This window comes from Numida meleagris, chromosome 4 (genome assembly GCF_002078875.1).
Source record: "Numida meleagris isolate 19003 breed g44 Domestic line chromosome 4, NumMel1.0, whole genome shotgun sequence".
NCBI classification, from domain to species: Eukaryota; Metazoa; Chordata; class Aves; order Galliformes; family Numididae; genus Numida; species Numida meleagris.
Window position 1 is genome coordinate 35,692,520 of NC_034412.1, and position 24,595 is coordinate 35,717,114.

The 24,595-nt window shown below is 35.2% G+C and overlaps 2 protein-coding genes across 3 annotated transcripts in view; one reads left to right on the forward strand and one right to left on the reverse strand.

Moving 5' to 3' along the window:
* The window catches only part of ANAPC10 (anaphase promoting complex subunit 10), a 343,652-nt gene that overhangs the window by 197,708 nt on the left and 121,349 nt on the right, over positions 1-24,595 (reverse strand). The gene's annotated exons all lie outside the window — the stretch shown is intronic.
* Positions 1-24,595, forward strand: part of HHIP (hedgehog interacting protein) — a 76,100-nt gene that overhangs the window by 15,390 nt on the left and 36,115 nt on the right. The window contains exon 4 of the mRNA XM_021395446.1: positions 97-298. Within this exon, the coding sequence (XP_021251121.1) occupies positions 97-298 (202 nt within the window). The remainder of the gene's footprint in view (positions 1-96; positions 299-24,595) is intronic.

The window sequence follows — 24,595 nt, forward strand, 5'->3', positions numbered from 1 at the left end:
CGCTACAGAACAGTCATTTTGTCTTTTAGGGACATTACTGTGTCATGGTTATGAGAAAGAAGACATGTATCACTATTTTTTAACTTTTTTTTTTAGAAAACACAAGCACAACTGCTTCTGTATTCAAGAGGTCATGAGTGGACTAAGGCAGCCTGTTGGAGCAGTACATTGTGGGGATGGATCTCATCGCCTCTTTATTCTTGAGAAAGAAGGATATGTGAAGATTTTCAGTCCTGAAGGAGACATGATCAAGGAACCTTTTTTGGATATACACAAGCTTGTTCAAAGTGGAATAAAGGTTGGATTTTTTTACTTATATCTATCTGTTTATATTTTAGCCTATATCTAAGGAAAAGGGGAAGAAACATTTTTGAGAAAAAAAATTAGTTTGCATAATAAAAAGAAGAGTAATGTCAACAGTCACTGCAGTTCTATCTGGCAAAGAAATGAATACTCTTCCTTAGTTCATGAAGGGACAGGATAGCTTCTTAGAACCGTCTTCACATTTTTCTTTTTCCCTCCATTTTTTCTCCTCAATTCAAATTCAGAAGAAACTATACATCAGCACCACATAGCATTATCTTTGTATTTCATCCCTTGTGCTCATTTCCACTGAATTCAGATGAGTTTTGCTGTGATTCTGGTGGGAGCAAGTTGGGCCTGGTGCATCATGCGACCTGCAGGTGCTCAGCAATGCCTGAGGAGCTGGAGGGCCTGGGGAGTGTGTGGCGTCCTGGGAGAGGGCAGGCTGCTCGCTGCCTCTTGGCTCAACCACAGAGTGGCACAGGCTGCCCCTGACAGGAAGCTCCCATCAAACAGTTTGCATTTGAGATGCACAGAAGTAGTCACCTTCTAAATTCAGATGTGAGGGTGGATTGGTGCGACAGCTTTCATACTGCTTAGTGGGAAATCTGCTCCTGGCTTTTGTGGTCAGGGGAGCGAATGGTGGATGCACAATGATGGCAATACGCTGGCAGGTGGAGGTAAGAAATCACATCTAGGTGTGGGGTAACTTCTACTAGAAAACTTGTAAGCCTATTGAGTGACATTTTACTTAGGAAGTACCACAAATATTGTTCCATGTTGATTTCATGTCACATTTTAGAATGGTAACACAAGTAAAATCCAGATATATAAATCAAATTTAAATTGTGACCGGGTTTTGCTTACAACAGTCACAACTGTGTATCATAAAGCCTTAATGGATGACAAATATATTGACATACTCTTGACAGAGTAATTTTAATTAATAATTATGCTGAACAATATTCAGAGTATTTAAAATGCATAGCACATGCTAACTAGTCTTTTTGAGTTTCAGCTACAAGGTCAATAAGCCAGTTTAAGAAAATCTATATGTTTCTGTTTTGTGCTGAAACAGATAAATATATGACACCTTTTTAAGGAAAAGAAACAATTTATATGAATATGAGATTTCTTGAACTCTTCCCTTTATGCCTGTATAGGTAGGCAGTATGTTCGAGATATCAAAACAAAATAGACATTTCAGGGATCTGTTTGAAAATCAATCTAAAGCTGTTTGTATTTCTTATCTGAAAATTCTGATAGTTTGTGTTTGTAAAAAACTGACACGGACACTTTCTGCTGAAATCCTTTCAGTCCCAAATAAGCTTTTCTGGAGGAAACTTTTACAGCTAGAACTCAGAGGCAAGAGTTAATGGAAAACTGATTTTCCATGCTTTTGAATAGGCAATGGCCTTGTTGATAAGACTCAGCAGCTATCCCCAGATTCAAACTCAACTATTTTAAATCAATGACCTGATCTTTTTAGTCCCTTTACTACCCTAACCACCATACAATACTTTAAAGCAAATCTGTGTAAATAATACGATGCTCTCTAAGCTAGAAAATCTAATTCAGTTCCCTGAGATAGCAGTGCAGTGCTTAACGATAATTGTACTGCAGTGTTTAAAGTAGGCTGGCAAGAACAGAGGCTTTACATACTTTCAGATAAGGAGAAAGGGAATGTGCCTGGAAGCAAAACACCAGCTTTTAAACAGAGAAAAGGAAAAGAATGTGATGAATTACAAATAGTAAATAAATAAATAAATAAATAAAACAAAAAGCACGTAACACAAATGGTAGTTTTAAAACAAACAGTCTCAATAATTTTGTGTTTATCGTCCGCAGTCTGATTCCTATAATCATTGTCCGTTGTTCTTTACCTACAAGGATACAAGACCACTGTGACAAAAGTAACAATTATTCCATCAAAATAAAATACTTGAAGGTAATTTGATTTTATTTGCACTTTATATACTTAAAAACTAGAAATCAGTAATGGAGAATACTATGTGGACAGACAGTTCTCTATCAGGCAGTGCAGCCAGGAATTTAAAAAGATGTGAAAAACACTGCTTCCACATGCAAGGTGTGAGAACCACAGAATGCATCCCCTGTGCCTAATCAAGTCATGCTCCTAGCGTGAGGTAGATGAAGCTGTATGTATGCATTTTGCTCAGCATGCCTTATTCTTTTATATAGTAGTGCAAGTGAAAAAGTAAAATAAAATCAATGAAATTTCAATTGACCCTGATCAAACTTAGGTCCATGTTTTCCAAAGAAATGTTTTGCCAAGGTAACACAGTGCACATCTTTTTAATTCTCTATTCATTTCCGCAGATTCATAGATGTTAATGTGAACATCTTGTCAGTTCCTCCACACAATGTTATTCCTGAATTAACGTAGAGACTCTCCACTGAAATAAAAAAAAACCTGTTCACCTCTTTTCCAAGGTTGAAGGAATGGTAGCAAGAAAGGGCTTTTTCCATAAAAATTATTCTTTTTCCATAAAAATACTGAATAAGGACTTGAAGTATATATTTTTCTCTTTTATAACCTATGCTTAAAAGAGCAGTTTCTTTTCATTTTGTACCTGTACCTGAAATATTAACAAACACTTAGCTCTACTTACAGAAGTAAAAAAAACTTTTCAAACCCTTATAGATATGTGTTATATCATGTAAAAGACAGGTAATATAAACTGATATCCCTAAAAAGTGTTTTGGACAGCTATCACAGTAAGACATTTTTTGTATTGATAGAGTAAAATAGTGGTGATTATCTTTTTTTTCTAATTTAAAGAGGAAATTTAGGAGTGATAGATCGTTACATTGTCACAGAGCAGCAAATCTGTTGCATAACGATTTTCCAAAGAATATTCTTAAAACTGTATTCTGGCAGATATAAAAAAAGAAACAAAAATAAAATATATCCTTCATAAAAATAATCTTGGACTTTAGTTCTGACCTTATTAACATCATTTCCCTCATCACAGCTCTGGCAGTCAGATGAGGAGGTATCACGTCCCACCCATACGCAGATGAAAGGGGGATCAAACATGCAACATAAAATAGAAGTGACTGCATTGTATGGAATCAAGCCATTATGCGATCATAAGAAGATGCTATTTTGTTCCTCTAGTGAACTGACGGTCCCTGTGTTGATGAAATTCATTTGGAGCCTCTAATGTTGCTGCAAGTGAGCTCCAAGGTCTTCACTAGTGTTCCTAAACTAAACAGAGAGATAGGATTATCTGGAGTTGCTTCTTAGCAGTCACCTCTGTGCAAGTTTGTGGATATAAATGGAAATTAAGAAAAGTGATACAACCTGATGCATGTCTTATTGTTCCACTGGCTTTTAATGATCACTGTAGCCACTGCAGTCAGGGTAGGTGATTCAATTTTACGTTCAAGTGAAAGAGAAGAAGTGGTAGTTTTATATGTTGCCAGTATCTCAGAGGGAATTTGCACAAACATGTGAAAGTATTTCATAAGACAGAGAGAGATATGTCTGGATGATTGCAGCTTGAGCTTCCCAGGTGCCCTCCTCAATGGAAAATAGATGCAGGACTCCTGGTTTAAAAAAAAAAAGAACAGAAAAAAAGAAAAAAAAGAAAACTAACCAAAACAAAAAAAATCTTCTGAATAGCTTAACAAACGATTTTTCTCTGCACATCTCCTAGTTGGTAATCCTTCTTGAGAGCACAGTTAGCAGGAATGTCTTTTGGATCTTCTATTTTTCAGCATAGTCGTTGGAAGACACGGATGGATCTTAATCAAGACATTGCTAATTCAGCATATGTGGCCCTTGGTGCAGTATGTGTAGATGGATTGGACACTTGGCCAAATCCCTCCTGTCACCCTTCACCTTTTCTTCCCCGTCTCAAGAATGTGGTGAAAAGGAGGGAGCTGTTTACCTCAGTCCTGCCCCAAAATCGAGTAAGAACATAAGTGGAGCATGCACCTGTGACTTGAATCTAGGATATGCATCTGAGCTCAAACATCTTGGAATATATATCCTGGAAAATATTGTCTGATTCCATCACTTGTGTCCACTGATATTACAGGCTAGCCTGAGTATGTGGCATATATGTAGAAAAACAGAATGAGCATTTACAAGAATAATAGCCCATCCCCTAGAAGTCTGCTTCCTTGATCTGTTGAATTTACTTCTCCATTACACCGTGGTGAAGACAGTTGCTAGTTATAGAGCAACATACTACATTTGTTCTTTCAAAATTATGTAGCAAAGACAATTTTATTATGAAAACATTACAACCTGTTTTTTCTTTTGGACTGACTCACTGCTGTTGTTTTCTTTCTATTTTAAACTATTACCAAGCAGAAGAGAAGTGTAAAGCTTCAGTGAGAAGCTGTTGAACTAATTATGGTAGTACTTTGATTTTACTGGTATTTAAAGAGACGTTATAACTGGTTGTCAGCAAAACTTAGCCCTTATGTATCTGAATCTATTGTCTAAGTTACATTGTTCGGAACGCATCCAAGGGTGATTTGGCAACAAAAAAGGAAGAGCCTACCTCTTCTCTTAGGAGTTACATGCTGTAATCACCTATCGAAATACTTTCTGAAAAGCAAAGTACCTCTAGAGCTATAATTGTAGAGAACTTCCTCCAGTCATTAAAGCATTTTTGTGGTCCTTCCCTACAATCATTCCACTTTTCAACATTCTTTTAAAATGAAAGACCTCAGAACTGTGCACAAGAACCAAACTGACATCTCACAACCACCAATGGTAGGATCAGGTCCCTATTATCAACTACCCTATTTATAAATCTACTGACTGAATTAGATCTCAAAGAATGGAATTGTAGTTGGGCTCCATTTTTAGTTGCTTGTCATTTCTGATCCTTAAGTAACATTAAGTTTATTGTTACTCTTGTTGCCCCTGACTGTAGATGTTGTGTTGTTCTGGCATTTGCTTGTGGGTTCACAGACTGTGCAGCTAGCAAGAACAGCTGCAATCTGTTGGACTTTGCCACTTCACTTCACGTAGTGCCTAGAGTAGAAACCCTTGAAAAATGGGGTAAAAACTTAAAACTGCCTTTTTGAAACTACCACTTTTACTTGTGTAGGGATCTTTTCTTCTTTCTTTTGAAAAGTAGAAATTCTCACGGACATACTATGATAAAGGATACAGTCTTTCAGGAAGGAAAGGGCATGGCAGGGGAAGGAAGGGAAGTGATAAAGGGACAGAAAATCCCAGTGAAATAGTATTGAAGACCACTGTTAAGAATACTTGACTCCTTGACTTCATTCACCTTCTTCTCTACTCTCAGACTACAGTTTTCCTTGTCACAAACACTTAAATTTTAACAGAGATTTCCCCTAACTCCTAAGCCACACTAACCTTTTATTTCGTCTTACTTCCAGATTAATCAGTAAAACTGGCTTTATGTTGTTTTCCTTTTAATTCTCAAAGTTTTTAAATGCTATATTGCTATATAATTCCTTGTAAATATTTTAATATTCAGTTCTGTTTACGCTGAAAAAATATATAGATATCAACAACCATTATTTTAAGTGAATGCACACTACGTTTTTGAGTAATAATCTTAAGAAGAGTTATAAGTTAGGTATATTCCTTAGTGTATGTTGTTTGATTTTTATATCAGATCACAAGCACTTGCAGTCCCTCAAAGTCTTATTCATGGGTGATCCAGCAATTCAGACAGGAATCGTCTATGAGTGGGACTACAGGAAAAGGTTTTCAAGGTGATGCAATGAAGAGTGATGTGGAACATATGCAGTAAACTCATTTTCCACCCATAACAATTTTCACAGTCAGTATATGGCTTTGAAAATAGACCATCAAGTATTAAATATATGCTAACTATGATGCTACAAGTCAGTCATTCCAAAGCTTCTCAGGTTGAAATGAGCACCTTGTCACCATAGGCAGCTTTTTGCAAGAATGCAGGATTAGTAGTGAAACTTTTACTGTGCCTTCAACTGTGTTTGCATTGCCGCATAACTTTTAATTGCATAATTACATATGAATCAGATCATTCAGTATAAAATTCAAATCAAAACACAGAAAAAAATACCACTACCTCCAGCACTGACACAACATGTTTCATGGAGCTCATAATAGGTTGTGGAGCCTCTGCTGTGAGGAGTGCTGCTACAGAAAACTACAATAAACCAGTGATAAAGTCTGTTCAAATTTTAGCATGTGAGTAGAATCAGATTGATTACGTTGTTTGCTGAATTCTACTCTCAATTTTATCATCACTAAAATCTCCTACAAACTCTTCTTGAAAGTCAATACGTATGTTTTAGTCATTATGTTGTTTCACAGACCTCATTTAGCACATACATTTTCCACTGGTACTAACAGGATTTATGTTGCTGACAAAAGACACAATTCATACAATTATCCCTTTTAACCCCAGTAATTTCAATGAATTTATTTTCTTCTGAATTATTCTGCGGATTAGGGTGAAATTAATGAACCTTTCTTCACCTTCATCTTTGCCTTGATATCACAGAACGAGCTGGGCTCTGCTCCAGTAAGAGATAATTTATACTCCCGGCAAAGTTATCTTCTGCCATCAGCTCCCCAGAGAGCCAAATTTATCATGGCTACTCAATTTGTGATCAGTTACTCTCAAATGGAATTATTTTGATGCATGGAGTGGAAAGGGTCTAGGACTGTAAGGAGGACTGGGAGATCCTATCTAAATTTCTTCCCTCTTCAAGCTAGTGGGCCTGCAACTCATCTGAGTTATTCAGAGACTTCGTGTATGAAAACTCTAGAGAGTAAACCCTTTCTTCTACCAAACCAAGCTAACATCTGCTTACAAAGAACATAGAAAGAATATGGATAGTTCTTTAAAATAATTATGTTTGAGTATAGAACGTAAATACAACACATATCCTGTTATCAGCAGCATAAGATTTGATTTTCATTTCTTTCTACAATTCTACCTATGCTAAGTGTAAATACTACTTGCTGTCTTTTTCCTGTACTCCTAGCAAAGAATAATTAAATGGTAAGTCTGTTTAAGATATGTGAGTAGGCCCAGGCAGAGTGGCAAGGGAAACAGTATTACTGGCATATAAAAATGGTAAGTTCTGGGGTATTTTTTGATTTTTTGGAACTCCTCTTTCAGAGTAATGGAAGCTGAGATTCTGGAATGTCTTTGGTGAGAAACTGAAATGCCATGTCATGTGTATTACTGCTTTTCTTCTGATACTGGGCAAAAAATGACATGGCAATCAATATAAACTTCAGTTCTCCACTGGGAGACTGCATGTTGGGAAGCGGTGAAGGCTGTTCTTCAGCACAGGACTTACTTGTGAAGTCATGAGGGGTCTTAAGACATTAGAGAATTCTCACTCATTCAAGAGGTCAGAAGGGATGCAGTCCTACTTGAAGTACAACAAACATTGTTTCTGTGGCCACATCTCATCTGTGTACCTACCCAGTAGGAATCACAATTAATTGGTTTTAAATGTGTTGCCATAATTCAGGCAGAAAACTAGGAAATAAATAATGGTAAAGGTGTGCATATGGCCAAATTTGAAAGTACAGGACATTTTAAGACAAACCAAAAGGAATGTCTATGCATGTAGATGACCTTAAACATTAAGGAAATAGACCCAGAGCACACAGCACAACACTTAACAACTGGCATGATAATTCAATCTCTTCCATTAAAATGAAAACTTTTTTCTTTAAAGAGTTTTTATAATTACAATGTTTGAGAAGCTGATAATATTTTTACGAGGACTTCATATATTTCAGCTGCATTCAGAAACTGTAAAATACAATCAGTGTTTTAACTGAGGACTGTATAATGACAGCAAAATTTGCCTGGATTTCCCATTAACCATTTGCAGATTTTGGTTATAATCCTGAAGGGTGCACAACAGTCCTTTGAAAGCGGCTGTATCTTATCACTTTACAGGTATGTTGCCTGCATAGAAGATAAGGTTTTTTACAATTCCAAAAAGCATATGCCAAATGCTCTAGCGACATCTATTTTTGTGTGAGAGACTGAACTAGATAACCATATTCAAGCTAGCAATTGTAGAACAGTGCAGTGACTCTCAGGCTGTAAGCTGACCAGATGAAGAACTGCCAGTTTATTCTAAGGAAATTTGAATCAACACAACGTGATCATTTATGTTGATTTTGGGTAGTACGTCTTAGATTTGAGGAGCTGAGAGGGGAAAGAAGATAATACTTTATCATTTTACATGCACATGTGTAGATTTTAAAGTTCTGTGTTTCCTTGAGAGGAATCCCATGGTGCCAATTAACCTAACTTATTCCAAAACAATTTGCTGTTTGGAAAGAAAAATTTTCATTGTGGGTGTTCCATGAAATTGTATGCCTTATACCCTGTTATTACTGAGATGTGTGTAGAGCAATTGAGAGTGCCAGTTTCTTTTCCATGCACTGTATAGATTATAGCTGTATCCCACACACAGTGCTAGATAATCCCTTCTTTAATTTTGTTATGTGTACAAATCCTTTCTGAACATTTAGCGGTTTTAAAAATGTAAAAATCCATCATCTTCTGAAACTGCTTTTGTTAAAACCAAAAGCTGAATTTAGAAGTGATCAAAACCAATGAAAAACATGGTAATTATCTAATTAAAATGAAATTATTGCGTTTGCTGAAATATAACAGGCAGATCATGATATCCAACACAAAATGGCAAAGAAGGAATAATGTTACACAGAAAATTCCATGGTTTTTAGCCAACACAGTTTCAACCACATGTTTTTCTTTAATGGGAGGAGGCTTAACAGTCCACTAAGGCTCCGTGATTCATCATCCTTTTAAGCTCTTGGACACCCCAAATTCTGTAACGAGGTCCTAGAATACTTCAGTGAACACATGGTCCAGGGATCACATAAAAGATCACAAAAACAGTACCCGCTGTCCTTGGGAGTTTTGTACCTTCACGTCCATCATTGCTATATCATTCCTTCTGCTGTTGGATCCCATGTACCATGCTATACAGAAAACAGGTGATTTATTTGTCTTAAAAGAGATTCAGAACTGAGAAACACACGCACTTTTACAGTTAATACAGCCCAACTGCTATGCCTACATGTACTTCCCCCAAATGCCACAGAACAATTTTCTTTTAAAACTTCTTACACACATTTTCTCACAAGCTCTTAAGTCCTATTCTTTAGACTGGATCAGCAAGTTTAATTGAGGGAGGAACACTTCCTCTGATGTATCACTGGTACATTATCGTGTTTTCCACCCATTTTATCCCCTTACCAGTTAAAATTGGACAAAATGATCTGTCCCCAATTTAATAGTTTGTATATAATTCTTGTTTTAAAAAACCGACAGAACTTTTTTTTCCCATTACTGAGAAAAAACCCTCCAAAAGATGAAACCACTTAGTAGCTGACATTAATTTTTGGTCACTGTCAGTGCATTCTCATATTGCTTGAATTTTAAAAGAAATTATTCCATAAATCTCAATAAAGTAATATTCTCTCTTAGATTTTGTTTGGAAAATGGAACATACAATCTGTGGGAGAGAGATCTGCAAAATACTTTCAACCACTTGTTTTCAATTTACAGCAGATATTTTTTAAAACCTTGATCCATCTCTCTGGCACTGAATCTCAATCCCTACAGCTGAATTGCAATAATTTACTTTAATTTATGTAATAATCATTACTTCTATGCTAACTGAGTGCCCTGAGAAAATATGAAAGAGGGAGTAATTCACTGAAGAGTTTTGTATTTTGACATTCCTAAAAAATTTGTGAATTTCTATCAGCTAGACTCTCAAATATTGCAACAGCTCAGAAACAACGTACCAGAGGTGCTAACAGATGAATGGACCTGATTCACATTGGTAGTGTGAAGAAGAGACTTTTTTTCATATCAAACTATGTAAGAAAAGTCGTACTTACTTTAACTTGTAGTACCCATATTATTTTTGGAATTGTAATCAGCTTTCATGAGGTGCCACATTAGACAGAAGTTAGCACCTTTAAGGTAATAATTTTAAGTTTTTCCATAAAGAAAATGCATGCCTTTCCTTCACAATTTGAGTGCTTAATTGTGTATTATGAGCACAAATAGTACTGTACGCATCATAGGAGCCTAGCAGAAGACATAACTAAGCACTATTGAGTCTGCTTATCGAGTCATTGTTTAGGTATACTAATGAATGCAATGAAATCTTGAGTGCTTTAAGGTCTAGCCAAATAGAATTTCAGATGAAAAGAAAGGAAATGCAAAATGTTGGCAGCTTATAGTACAGATAATTTCCTCCCCTGTAATTGCCTTACAGACTACGACAGGGTAGTGACTTTTTGAGGGAAAGAGCAAGAAGCCAGTGGTGTCTTCTAAACAGCACGTGTGCGCATGTGTAAATAAATCAGTAAGATAAATAACACTTAAGAAGCCACACAAGTTTGCCCCTACAGTTGCTTTTAGGTCACTGAATCACTGTAAAGCCCTGCCACATGCAGTGCAGTTCCAAATGTTATTTCAAAAGTCTGAAGCAACAGACAAATCCAAAGGTAGATAGTGTTAGGGAACAGCCTAGTAAAAATGAGCATCTGCCAGTTTTCACTCCCTCCACTAGGCTGCCCCTCATTAGGGGAAATCAAAACTACAGTCAGTATCCTTGTATCCCCAAAGGTCAGTGGGGCTCGGAAGGCCACAGATTAAAATGGATAAGCCCCTGTATTTCTGAAAGAAAAAAATATTGCAATCAATTAATTTAGCTGTAAATTAAGTTCTTGAAACAGAAACATTCAAAAGGGTGGGTTTGCAGTAGTTTAATAAGCCAGTATTTTGCTACTTGCAATATTTTGTATTTCTTCCAGGGATATATTCCCTTTTTAAATTATATGGACCTTTTGATCATTTCACTTTTGAAATTATATACTAAATACATGTTGCACAGTTGAAAGAAGAATAGTTAAATGTAATTCAAATAAGACTGTTTTATTTAAAATTTGTATGTATTGTATTTTACTATCTGCATAAATATTTCAACTTCCAAGAACAAGTATTCTAAGTGAAAAACAGGCAAATTACTAATTAGCTGCTTACTAACTAGTAACTTTTCAAATCACTTTATATGAATAGCATTAAAAAAAATCCATGAAAGAAACTACTACTCTATTATCAATACTAGCACTATTAAAAGATAAAAAGTTATCTTTTAGTAAGATTTGAGAATTCCTACCTTCGTTCAGTAGAACAAAGAAGAACCTTTAATAATCAGTGAGCAGTTTAGGAGGTGAAATGAAACACAGTTAACTGGAATCCTTTGTAAGGAATTTGATTTCTTTGATTTTCTTAGACACTATGGTTCATCAAAATATTGATTATAGATGTTTTCATACAAAATGAAGAGAACATCTGATTAATGATGGATTCACAATCTATTTAATAAAGGGAAGGTTTTTGTCAAAAAAAAAAAAAAAAAAAAAGCCAAAAGAGAAGCACCAGGTTTCAAAACACTCTCTAATTGTGTATTAATTGTTTAGCAAATGTATACCTAGCAGTAAACAGTGATAAAATAAAGTGCAAAAGGTATTGCTTTTATAATGGTATCACTCTGAAGCGTTTAGAGAAGTTACTAAGGCTGTGCTGCACAAAACTTACACTTCTTCCATTGTGTTTCCATGTTTTCTTTGTTAATTGTCCTGTTCATTTGCAAAAAGTAGAATAGTGCTTTCTGAACATTGCTCGCAACTACATGGTTCTTCATTTGAACAAAAACTGGTGGAATTATAGTTCATGTCTAACACATTAAAGGTCCAAGTCTGTGATACTCTGTGTTTCAGTTCTAGCTGTTTGAAACTTTATCGTCTTAATTTTGAAACAGAACATACACTGTGTTGTTCTAATTGCACTGGCTTTTACAAAAGAACTTTGTACTGAATTCAGCCAAGTTAAAGGGTTTCCAAGATCATGGTCTTGGCTCAGGATAAATGGAGCCAATGAGCTAAACAAATTCCTGCTTTCTTGGTTCTTATAGTACTAGAAAAATGGAAAGACTGGAATACTTTCACTGCTTTATAAAAGAGAAACAATTCAGGAAACTGCAAAAATTTAAGTTAACCATGTTTATGTCAACAAGACGCACCATTTCGGAAGTTACTTTTAGCTTTCTTTGGAAACCTGAACCACAGATTATAAAATTAATGAAGTAAACATTTCTCCCTTGGTAAAAGTTTAAGAGCAATCACATTTTGATTTAAAACAATAACGAAATTTAGCCTAGTACAGATAAATATTAGTGTTTGTGTAACATGTGATAGTAATAGCTGTCTTGCACTGTGCTGAATGAGAGTACACGTCTGTATTTGTTTCAACTTCTGTTACGGAGAATGCTTTTCTAATGAGTGAGATTTTAAAATCTGGATTGAAATAAATGAGTAATGGAAAAAAAAAGGGACTTCTAATCAGGAAAACAGTGTACATTCTTTCAAAGTCATGTTTATAAGTTCAGAGAAGCAGAGGATCTAGTTCAAAGACAAACCATATTTCAATCTGCTTTTTAAAATTACCATATAGTTCATTAACAAGGCTTGTTTACAGTTGAATCTTAGCCTAACAACAACTGATTACTTGTGATGCATTGCTGGACATTGTAATATGCTTTCAGTTATACTCTGTCTCAATTTCTACTTATTACATATCATGATATCATTAATTTGCAGTTTGGGTTTCAGGTTTATACAGGAAAAAATTAATAATGTAATGAACCAACTGCTATTTCAATAGACTTAGGCTCTCAAGCCATGGGAGAATCAGTAATTTGTATGCGCTGATTTTAAATAATCACAGGATATTTAAACTGTAACCATTCATGCTGCACAAACCTGAATTTCAATATCCAGAGTTAGATGGGTAACTGACCTACTGATTCATGCACACAGAGTGAATTCTGAATTTACAAAATTACATGTGGTTTCACTGACAATTAAGTGCTTTTGACTTCATGCTCTCTTATAAGTGCATTGAATAAACAAATATTTCATAGTGACTTTTTCATGTATATTGTAGGCACATATTTTTAAGCCTTCTCAGTATAATACTGGAATAAAGTGTAGACACCAAAGACAGTCATTTGTTATAAAAATTCTGGAACACCGAAAGAGAATCCAGTCTTGATGCAGGCCTTGCATAAAATATATGAGTTGTTCAGGAAGTTAACGTGGTTGAACCACTAAATAAAAATGACTATAATATAATTAACTTCAACATCCTCCCATGGGATCCTACCATGAGGTAATAATATTACAGTACTTTTCAAAAAAGGAAGATTTTTATATTGAGGAAGTTAGAAATAGCCTGAAGGGGAAAGTTAGGAAATTAAAATCCGTAGAAGCAGCATGGAAGTTGTTTAAAAGTACCTTATTAGACCCAGAGAAAATATGTATATACTGGAACAATTAGGAATCAAGAAGGTGAGAAATATAGCAAGGTACAAGGGAATGTTCAGGCCCCCTAAAAATAATAATCCTATAATAAAATGGAAATCCAACTCAAGCGACACTAATAGAATGGAATATAAATTCTGAACACCAGAGTAAGGGTTATATCCTGCCATTGTTTCAATGGCAAAGTAAGTAGGAGTTTCCTATAAACATTTATGGTAGAACAACATTCTGATGTTTGAGAGGAAATTTAAAGAACAAATAGGGAAAAAATGAATAATTGTGATAGAAGAAGTTCCTTCACCTAGGTAATGATCTTTGGCAGAAGCTAGTTAACTAGACTAACAGAGTTACAAAGCAAAGATACAGCTTGATTTCCTTGTGTAAGAGAGACTTGGAAAGCCTTCTAGTTCATGTTTAACATTTTCTGTTTCTCCACCTGTAGTCTGTGAAGAAAAAAAAAAGAGAGAGAGAGAAAAAGAAGAAAGGTGCTGGAAAGCACCAGAATAAACTACCCTAAAAAAAAGTGCTCTAAAGGAAATGAAAATTGAGACAGTTAAGATAACGAAGTTGTACTATTTATTTGCACAAAAAAATAACTAAAATATGTAGCGTTGGCCATTATAGGTCTCCGAAGATCATCTTGTAAACTACAGAGAAGTGAGAACCTAGAAAAATCCTAGGTGAGAAAAATTAAGGGAATTGTAAAATTAGGTCATAAAAGAAGCTTGTGTGTTAATTTTGCTGCCAGAAACAAAATCCTGACAAATAATTAGTAAGATAATGAAGAATAAAATAGTTGAAATTTTTAGAAGGTTCTGTACAGTGTTTCTGAGAAAAGTAGTATGAAAGATTGCTAGTCAAAAAATGAAAACCTGTTACAATTCAGAATACATTCAGGGAAGAAAGCTGTATACTAGAACATTTGGACAGACCTCCAGTATTGGTATACCGTCAAATTAGGATTTGACAGTAGAATTAGAATCAGATTCTTTTTCTAGGAAAACAGAACTTCACAGTATGCTTACTAATGACTGAAGATTAACTAAGTGGCAGAATTTTCAGGTGGTACAAGTTTAGAGTACATAGGTAGGAAGTCTAGAGAAATGTTATAAACCTAGGTGATTAAATGATACGCTAAATTCAGTGCAACGTACCTCAGGAAGAATCTTTAAACACAGAGTTCTCAACTAACTGTATCCTCTCTTGAAAAAATATTTAAGAAGTATCACATGACAACTGAGGGTAGCTACCAAACTGTAAAAAAACAGATATTAAGCAATAATTTAAAGAGAGTTTGAAGTACTTTGGAGAACAGATATTGAAAAAATAATATCAACTAGAAATAGGTAAAGAATTATAGCCTTTTTATTCTCATTTTTCACTGATGAAAAGTTGGACAAATGGAAATGTCACAAATAAAATGAATGACATTTGAGCAATATAATCACTTGCCTATTAAATGCTCCTGCTTTGATAATTTCAATTCAATGCTGGTTAATGAAGGATTAGCTTTTAGCTCTCCTAATACTGTTATTTGCTATCCAATTCACAAAAAAAATTGCAGTGACCACATAGGCTTCACACAGGCCATATGTCAATAAAACAGTGCAGAAAATTCCTAGCACTACTAAGTGTCATAGTCTATATAGCTATCAAACACCTTTAATCTGTACTTCAGATTCCTTATCCAGAAATATCCTAGTGCCAACATTCTTCTTTCTTTCTTTCTTTTCTGTGTGGAATAAAACCAAGACACCTCAAAATTGTCTTTTCTGAGAAACTATATACGCTGCAAAGCTAAGTGACTTGGGAACTCATTTCATCTATCTGACTCACCTCTAATTCTGCTTTGTATCAGGGTTAGATGCAACGCTATACATTTCCAAGGCTATCAGCAGTGACAAAGGATTATCAAGAAATACTTCTGGGGACAATTGTAAAATTTTAAAATATTGGACATGATCTACAATAAGGCAGATGAAATTCAGTGAAGTAGTTCCAAGGGCACATATAAGACAATAGTACTTGCTCTTAAAGAGATCTGCTGTCCAAATGTGTGCAAGCAATTAAATATACTCTAATTAAATAATTAGATAATTAATTAATTAATAGTTGTAATTAATAATGATTATTATAATTCTCAATTATATCATTAACATATATTAATAATATTATATATTATTAATTATATACATAAGTATATTATATTATTATGATTATATAAATATTAATAATTAAAATATTATTAATAATTGATAATTAAATATTCTCTATACTGCTGATCAATGAAGTTATTCAGGATATGCAAGCTACAGATTGTAGTCCCTGCCGTGAATCTAGTGCAGAATTCCTCTTTGAATTTTAAGGAAACTATTTGGAAAGCTCCTCAGGCCAAGACTAAACATTCTAGTAAAAAAAAAAATTAGAACAAGTCCAGCACACTTCAACTAATAACTGGTTAGGTTAGGTCTTCACATGGGATACGTGAACTGGTAGTGCAGCCATTTATTTTGAATCAAGCAGTATTGGGATATTAGGTATTCACATGTCAGCTACTCTGCAGATGGCCATCAGAATTGGGGAAACAGTTGCAAACAATAAATAGTCTTGTCAGAATCAGTAACTTTCTTTTTTCCTTATTAGGATTTTCCAGCAATAACTACCACATAAATGTTTTGCCAATAATCATAGACTGACACTAGTAATGTAATTCTCTGCATTGGATGCCACACTTAACTGCTCCCCTTGCTAAACAAGTTCCCAAAGTCTTCTCTTACTAGGGTGAACGAGCTCTGCTCTCATAGCATCTCCATGCAGGGAAAATGCTTCATTCTCCAACCACCCTACACTGGTGTATTAATATCATTTTGCTGCTGAGCAGCCTACAAAACCCATTGCAGTATTCTAGATGAAGTCAAATGAGTGCAGATTACTGGGAAGATATGACTTGCTCTGCTGGCTGTGATCTTGTTACTGTAGCCCAGGATGCTGTTGGTCATCTCTGCTGCTGGGTTCACTGCTTGCTCATGTACAATTTGCTTTCTGCTGAGACCCCAAAATCTCTTTCAACAGAGTTGTTGCAAATGTAATAGTATTTGAAAAAGGAAAAGGAAAGTCTGTAGAAACCTGTAGCTGTAGCTCAAATGCATTCTTTCTCTACATAACCTTGTGGCCAGAGGTAGTTCTTCTCCACTTCAATAAAGATAAGCTTTTTCTTTGAAACCTTAATCTAGAGATAGCCTCCCCTGACATGTCTTTCATATCCTTCTGTCCCTCTTCTCACTGTAATCTCATCCACTGCTTTAATCACTATAAGGTATACTGTTCCTTCATATTAGACTGGATCCTCTCTCTCAAGCATTTTTTCAAAAACTGATACTCAAATCAGATTTGCAAGTATATGTGAGTGCAGAACACCTCAGAAATAACAGATGCTGTTCCGCTGTTGACATACTAGCTGTAAACTGTACACATGTGTAGAAGGGTGTGAAAGAAGCCTCACCACTGAGTATTTTCACTGAAGAGTGTCTTCTAAGGGGCTGATTTTTAGAACTCTTAATCACTGCTGTAACCAAATACTTAGACTTGAATATTTATTATATACATAAGGCATTAAATACTTACGGGTGATTTATGGCTTGGGTTAGGATGTTATTTTTGAATAAGCCATATAAAGTACCTTCAATCCTGTCCATTCAGACACTCATGAGGCAGACTCCAAAATCATGAAATTGGCTTAAAAGCCATGTGCTTAAAAAATCCATTTGGAAACAGGGGGAGTGGAAATTCACTGCCTTCATACATTTTTGCTTAATTTACGTTCTCAAACTTTTTCTTGCAGTCACTAAAAATTTCAAATTAAAAAGCTGAAAATCTACTGCAATTTTTTTTCTGCTACCTTCTAGTTTCAACAAAACGCTTGCACTTTGCAAGAATTGTAATATAATAGCAAGTATTGGCTACACTATGTACTAAGATGGGCACACACATCTACATAGCTGAAAATTCCAAAACATAATGAAAAATTAGTTGTAATTAACAAGAGAGTGGATTGCTAAGGCTCTGTGGCATGCCTTCAAATGTTTGAATGCACATTCCTTCCATACACTCAGCTCTGATGAAGTTCATGAGTCCTTCATGCAGTGAGACTGTGGGAGGAGAACATATGAGCAGAGAAACCTAGTGGTTTTCTGGAAAATGTGCTGTTTTTTTTAAATCTTCTGAGAGAAAGGGCAATTTTCAAACTATACTTGTTGCATTTCATGTGTCCCTAGGAGATTTTCCTCTATCAGTTCCAAGAACAATTGCAAGGAAACGTTTGTGAGTTTATGAATTTTTAGAGAAAGTGAATTTACAACTTTTTAAATATGTTTAAGCCGTTTTATTCTTCAGCAGCTATGCAAATTGTGTATAGCCTGTCATTTTTTTCAGTAGTTGTTCTTTTTCTCCTAAGGGAATATGATTTTCATAGCTCAGCGAAGCACTTTTAATTCTTACCTAACTCATTTTTGTCAAAAATAAATTATTCAGGGGTTGGACTTCATGATTTTTGTGGGTACCTTCCACCTAGGGATATTTCATGATTCTATGAGTATTTTAGCTTTTTTTTTTTTTTGAGGAGGGGAGCAGGCTGTGGTAGTACAATTTATTTCCTAGAAATAAACATTTATTGGGAAATAATGAATTGAACTATCACACAATTCTGACACTGGTCATTATTTTCTGCTTTGAAGTTGAATAACTGTCACGTTTAGTTAATATCTTTTCAAATGCGTGTCACCACGTGTAAAAAATGACACCATTTAAAACAGATGCACAAGTCTTCCCAGAGAAAAAAATAAAGAAAACAGTAATAATGAGTAATATTTTCTTAGATTTCAAGTTTATATTAAGTACTGCAATGTCTTATCTAGAAACATTAGCAGAGGTGTTAGGATTAAATTGATCTAAACCAACTGTGTAGTTTTTATTTCTGAAAGATAAATAGCACTGAAAGGTATAATTTGAGTTGATAATTTCATTTAAAATGAATTCAGTTAGTATTTATTTGTCTAGATCAAAAGTATGTTAAGGACAAAGGAGTTGATAAGCCAGTCTTGATATAGATTGGAGTAGCCCAGATGTGCTTGGGAAGGCAATGGGAATCGTGTCTCACCACCCTTTCTCCTCCTTTGCTCCTCTCCTCTCTTGGAGTGGAAAGATCCTTGGCCTTCATCTGGGAAGGTACACAGTGGGCAAGAGATAGAAAAAGCAAGACTGTGCATTCCACAAGTGGAATAAGACTTGTTTTATGTGAAATACAACCTTGTCACCATCTACATATGGTATTAGCATATACTGTTGCATAGAATTGCAATAGTATTGTGGTACAGATCTAACTCCTGTCACTAATAGAGAGCAATGGTGAAATGAAATTACTACTTTAAAAGCTGTGGAAAACTTAAGAATGAAAAGGGAATTAAAAAAATAGTATGAAAGGCAGTGGCTAGCCATTCTATATGGACAAATTATCATTAAATAGATAGTATTCTAACTAATGTAAATATAAGGTTAAGATTTGCAATTGAGAGTTAGTGTCTGATGTCAGCTTGAGACTATTCAGGAAATACTGATCACTCTTTCTGTGATTCCTAAGCACTTTTTAGCTGTTTAAAATTAAACCCTAAAATCCTGGAGTCATTTAGAAATGTCCTTTAATGCTTAACATCTCAAAGCAGAAGCAACAAAACATGAGTCTGTGACTATTCTGAAACACTTTTTATAGTCTATGCGATTATAAGCCTTTGCAGGTCAAACTATGATAATAAGCATACATCATAGAGAGGGTAATGATGTTTCCTGTGTAAAACAATTATGGCGCTTATTTCTTTTTAAAGAGAACATAACTGAAAAGCATTCTTTTTTTTTTTTTTTCATCACATGTGTGCACTCAGACTTTATCAAAACAGGACTGGAACCATGGTTGTTACAGGTGATTACATTCTTGACAAATTGCAACTGCTGTACTCCTATCATTCCTGGTGTGGTATTATTATTTTTGTTTTTTCAAACAACTTACAAAGATGGCTTAACTTCAGAAAAAAATTTCCTAATGGAATCCATTCTGCCCAGAAGGTGTTCTTTTTAACAAATGGGAAACATCACTAAATTTAACTCAAAGTTTGAGCAACGGAAAGCAACATAGATGATGTCAGACATTACAAATATTATTTGTACTTGCTAGCTTACTTCAAGGGAAATTATGAGAATGACATCATAATGATGACTAATTTTTATTAGTGTTTTCTCTCAGAAACTCTAGACTTACAGTTATATATATATTCAAAAAACAAAACAAATAAAAAAACTCAGCTTTTAAAATACTGTACCTGTTATTCTTTTCTAACACTTCGAGATTTTCTTATTTGTAAAAGATATTTATAGTTTAAAATCCCATAGATGCTCTCAGCTCTTATTCTAGTCATTTGACACGTCAAATATTTTTTTTTTTGTGCAGAAGAAAAGAATCTGTGTTATTTAATGCTCATAAAAGATAGGAAATGACCACATTTTTGTCTAAATTAATTGCTGCTTAGGTTGGCCCATGAACCTATAAACTCTGCTGAAACAGTTGTAGCCAAATTTCTTGACAACAATCTCTTACTATGGAAATGAATTATGCTGATGAAGGGGTGATGACCAGCCTAGGAATAGTGATATGTTTCTTCAGTTAGCAAAGGCAAATCACAGGATGCCAGAGCTTTAGAAATGCACAAAATGCACAAAACAAGTGTAAGTCTACTTTCCAGCAAGAATGCAGAAAGAAAATAGAATGCAGAAATCCAAGGACTACTGGGTTATTTTGCTGAGGATCACTTAGCAACAAATACTTATCAGTTCCAGCTCTGAGGGGCTGCTTAGGTATTTTATATTATCTGTACTACTAAGCTGGAGATAGCAGTAGTCAGGGAGACCCAATAGAACACTATCTGCCACAGCAGTGTAAGAAATGTCATTTTCAAGGCCAAACAAAGGGCATCCCTACAGAAATATTATGAGAGTCATCAGTGGACATCAAGACATAATGATTCAAGTCAGCAGAGACTCCGTAACTATCTAGTGGACAGCACAGTAACACAAAAGCCATCTTCTGTGGAGAATTCCCCTCCCTGATTTTATGAACTTCCCACCGTCTGGACTGCGTTCTTGAGTTGTCTACTAAGGACAAGATTAGGTCGTAATACCAGATAGAAACAAACCTCGATGACAGTGTCTGTCTTCATTCCATGACCTTATTAGTATACCAAATGCAAATGTCCCATTCAGCAATGTGTTTATATCTGACCTGTGAGGAAATGGATTTATCAAAGTGCTTATGACTGAGCATGTTAATAGTGGTTTCATATACTGGGACCTTTATATATCGAAGAAAATTTGTTTTCACAGATAATAATATTTATGGTGTCTAAGTGCTTATACAAATTAGAGTATTTAGAATACTGTGCTCCAATGGAGTCTTCACAGTCATGTGTTACTTCAGTATGCAAAATCCAGGGATTAACTCAGCATCAATAATCACTGCCAAGCCCTGTGTTTAGGGCTTTGACTCCTGGAGTAAAATGATGCATTTGCAATCTCAACATGGATGTAAATATACAAAGGTGTGTGGACTTAGTGTGCAAAGGCAATGTTGAGAATATGACTGCGATGGCCGAGATCAAACACAACTGGTACAGCAGCTGTGGTAATTTAAGAAATTATCCCCTCTTAGTGTTCTCTTTTGCCCTAACTTAGGCTGAGTGACTGTGCAGCTGGTTCAAGTTCATTTCAGTGCAAGTGAGTCAAGCTCAGCAAATAACTAAGCGGTGGTACCTTTACACAGCAATACAAATTTCTGCCCCTGAGGAGCCCAGCAACAACTTTGGTAAATTATATGCATTCGAGCCCAAAGACATCCCAAAACAAGAGATAGTTTCAATGGCAAAATTCATCTCAGTACTGAAAGTCAGTCAGTTCTGAGATTCATTTGCAGATCTCTTCTGAAGAGTTACTACTGCGTAAGGGACATATGCAACAAAGAATGCTGCCCTAATGAACTCCATTTGCAAATGATTCTCAGGATAAAAATGAATAAATTATCTGTAATGGATAATAAACAGCTAATCGTTACATCACATGTAACACATCAATAAATATAGATACGTTTTTTAAACCTTTTTTTATATGACTTATAATTGAGCATACTATTTTATCAAGGATTCAAAGGGATTAGACTTTAATTTGTTACTTTAGTATACTATACCTTTAAATTGTTGATGTATAAGTTGTATAAATAGAAACACCATGAATCTCTTAAAAAATGTACTATAATTTTTTTATGTATGACCTTTAAGTAACAGCAGTCTGTTGCATAACTCTGCAGGGGAAGTCACATGGTGGAAACCTCATATTTCCTTAAATTTATGGTTGTTTCTTGGTGGTCTAAAAGTCTTTTTTTTTTTTTTTTAAGTTCCTTTTCAAAGTTGTAATCTTAGTAAATTGTTTAATGTTTGGTCTAATGTGGGTCAGTGTAAGTTCTTATTTAGATTTATAATAGGAAATATATAACGTCAGATATCAATGAAGCCTGGCTAATAAAGTCAAGGATACCAGTGTTATGTTTCATTATAATGATGTGAAGATAATGCCTTTAGCTGCATAACCACCGCATTAGCTACAGACCATAAAGAAATCTTTATGAAATCACAGGGTCATATTGATTAAGAGAAAAATCTCAATTTTTTGCAGACATTTTTCCCTCTCAATCAGAAGCATTTTTTTATCATTAAAATCCCTCATCACCATTGTGTCAGATCTCATTTACTGACATCAAAAGTCATGTAAACTCTAAAGAATCAGCTGCCACAGAGTATCCTGTTTTAGCACTAGAAAAAAAGTCTGTGGAATTCATGCATGTGCCTAAATACTTGCTGAGTTAGGGCCTTATGAAACAAAATTTTGTATTAAGGTAATTATTTCCATTACATAGAGGAAATTTTACTCTTTCCTACTCCAAAGGACACTGTTATCTGCTTCAACAGAAAAAGTCTGCTTCAATTTCAAATATGCAAGTGAACATAAGTCCTGTGAACAAGAGGAAGAAATTATTAGTGGTTTTCCACCTCCACCAAAATCCTCAGGAAAACAGGAATTTACAGCGCTTGGCAGAATAAAAATTAAACCCCACTCAGAAATGTAAATATTTAAAATACATAGTACAACCATAATTTAATGGGTTATTTAAAAACACCGGCACATGCATGAAATGCATATCTTTGAAACCCTTTTCTCCCCAACATTGGAATTGAATGTCCTAGGCTTAAGAATGTTAACGTATTCTATTCTGCAATAAAATAAGTACTTTGGGGTAGTTCAAACACAGTTTACTCAAGTCTTACAATGTGCAAATCAAGCATGTGTTTATATCTGTTCATGTTCCCCTTTGGGGACTACAAGACTGCAATTTGATGAGAATTTAAAACTATAGGGACAAGCAACTCTGTGTTCATCTAAATGCTGTATGCAAGTGTATGTTTACATATTTGTGTACTGAGTATGTGTCTAAGCATAAACAACTTGGAAAAGTCAAACCTTGCACAGGCATAAATTCTCACCTGAGAGGCAGACATGCACATGTTCCACAGTAGATGCAAATGAAAGCAATGCTTTGTGTACAGCCTAGCGAAGTTTGAACTAATATAAAACAATTCTATAGTGAAGCTTCAGCTTCAGAGGTACTAATTATACATTTCCAAAGAACAAGGAATGGATTTACAATTGAGTCTTGTATTCACAGCTAGCAAGCACTGAACTCAGCCCCACTCATCTGCTTGAACTTGCAGCTGTTGATAGACTCTGCAATGGGCTGCTGTTCATACCTGTACTCTGCCTGCTTCTTCAGGTGGCCTGTGCCAACCTGACCATAATCCATCAGTCAAGGATATGCAATGGTGCATCAGTGCTATATTAGCAACATTTTATTTTATAAACTTTGATCATTCTGTCCCAAAATCTCAGGTGCTGCACAGGGTCAGTACATATTAAGAATTGATGGAAAATAAAAGATTCAAACTGGCCACTTCAATTTTCCTTCTTTTTTGCATTGTGCCTTCCCAGTGAGCACTAAAACAATTAATATATCTTAAATGAATGTCTACAGCAGTGTTCAACAGTGATAAATATAATCTTGTTCAGGTATGTCAAAAAACTGATGAAAAACAAATGAAGACCCAAGATACAATAACAGAGAGTTTTCTGTCACTATATGAGCATGGCTCAGTTAAGGAACAGATAATATGTATAATAAGTGTTTTTGAATCTGGAACAGGGTTAATCCAGGATCTTGACAGACATGAAAGACATGAAAACCTTTTATCTTCTCAATAACTTTCTTTAAAAAGAGCATTTAGAGGCTGGACTTAGAGAAAGGATGATATTACTACAGGCTAGTCTGGAGAAGATGTCGAATGTGCACCAAAAAGAGAGCCTGGAACTTTTTCCTGTCCATGCACAACATTCATTAGCCACACAAATAACTGAAAAATCAGCACTGCTGGGGCTTTCACAAGTAGATGAGGGTGTCAAGGGAGAGGCAAAAATCCATCCCGCAGGCAGCGAGTCTCAGGAACCTCAGAATGCTGGCAATGGCTTCATTAGAAACCAGAGTGCTTTCCTATGCCAAGAACAGACACTAAAATCTCAGACAGTTAATGCAAGAACAGGATAGAGAGGAGTGAGAATATTCTGAGATTTTGAAAACATACTCTCACCAAGTGTGAACTGAAAGGTTCTCAGGATGGGCCAAATGAAATATTCCATTTCAGTGTTGACATTCTTTTAAATAAAACTAATTTCTAAACTGAA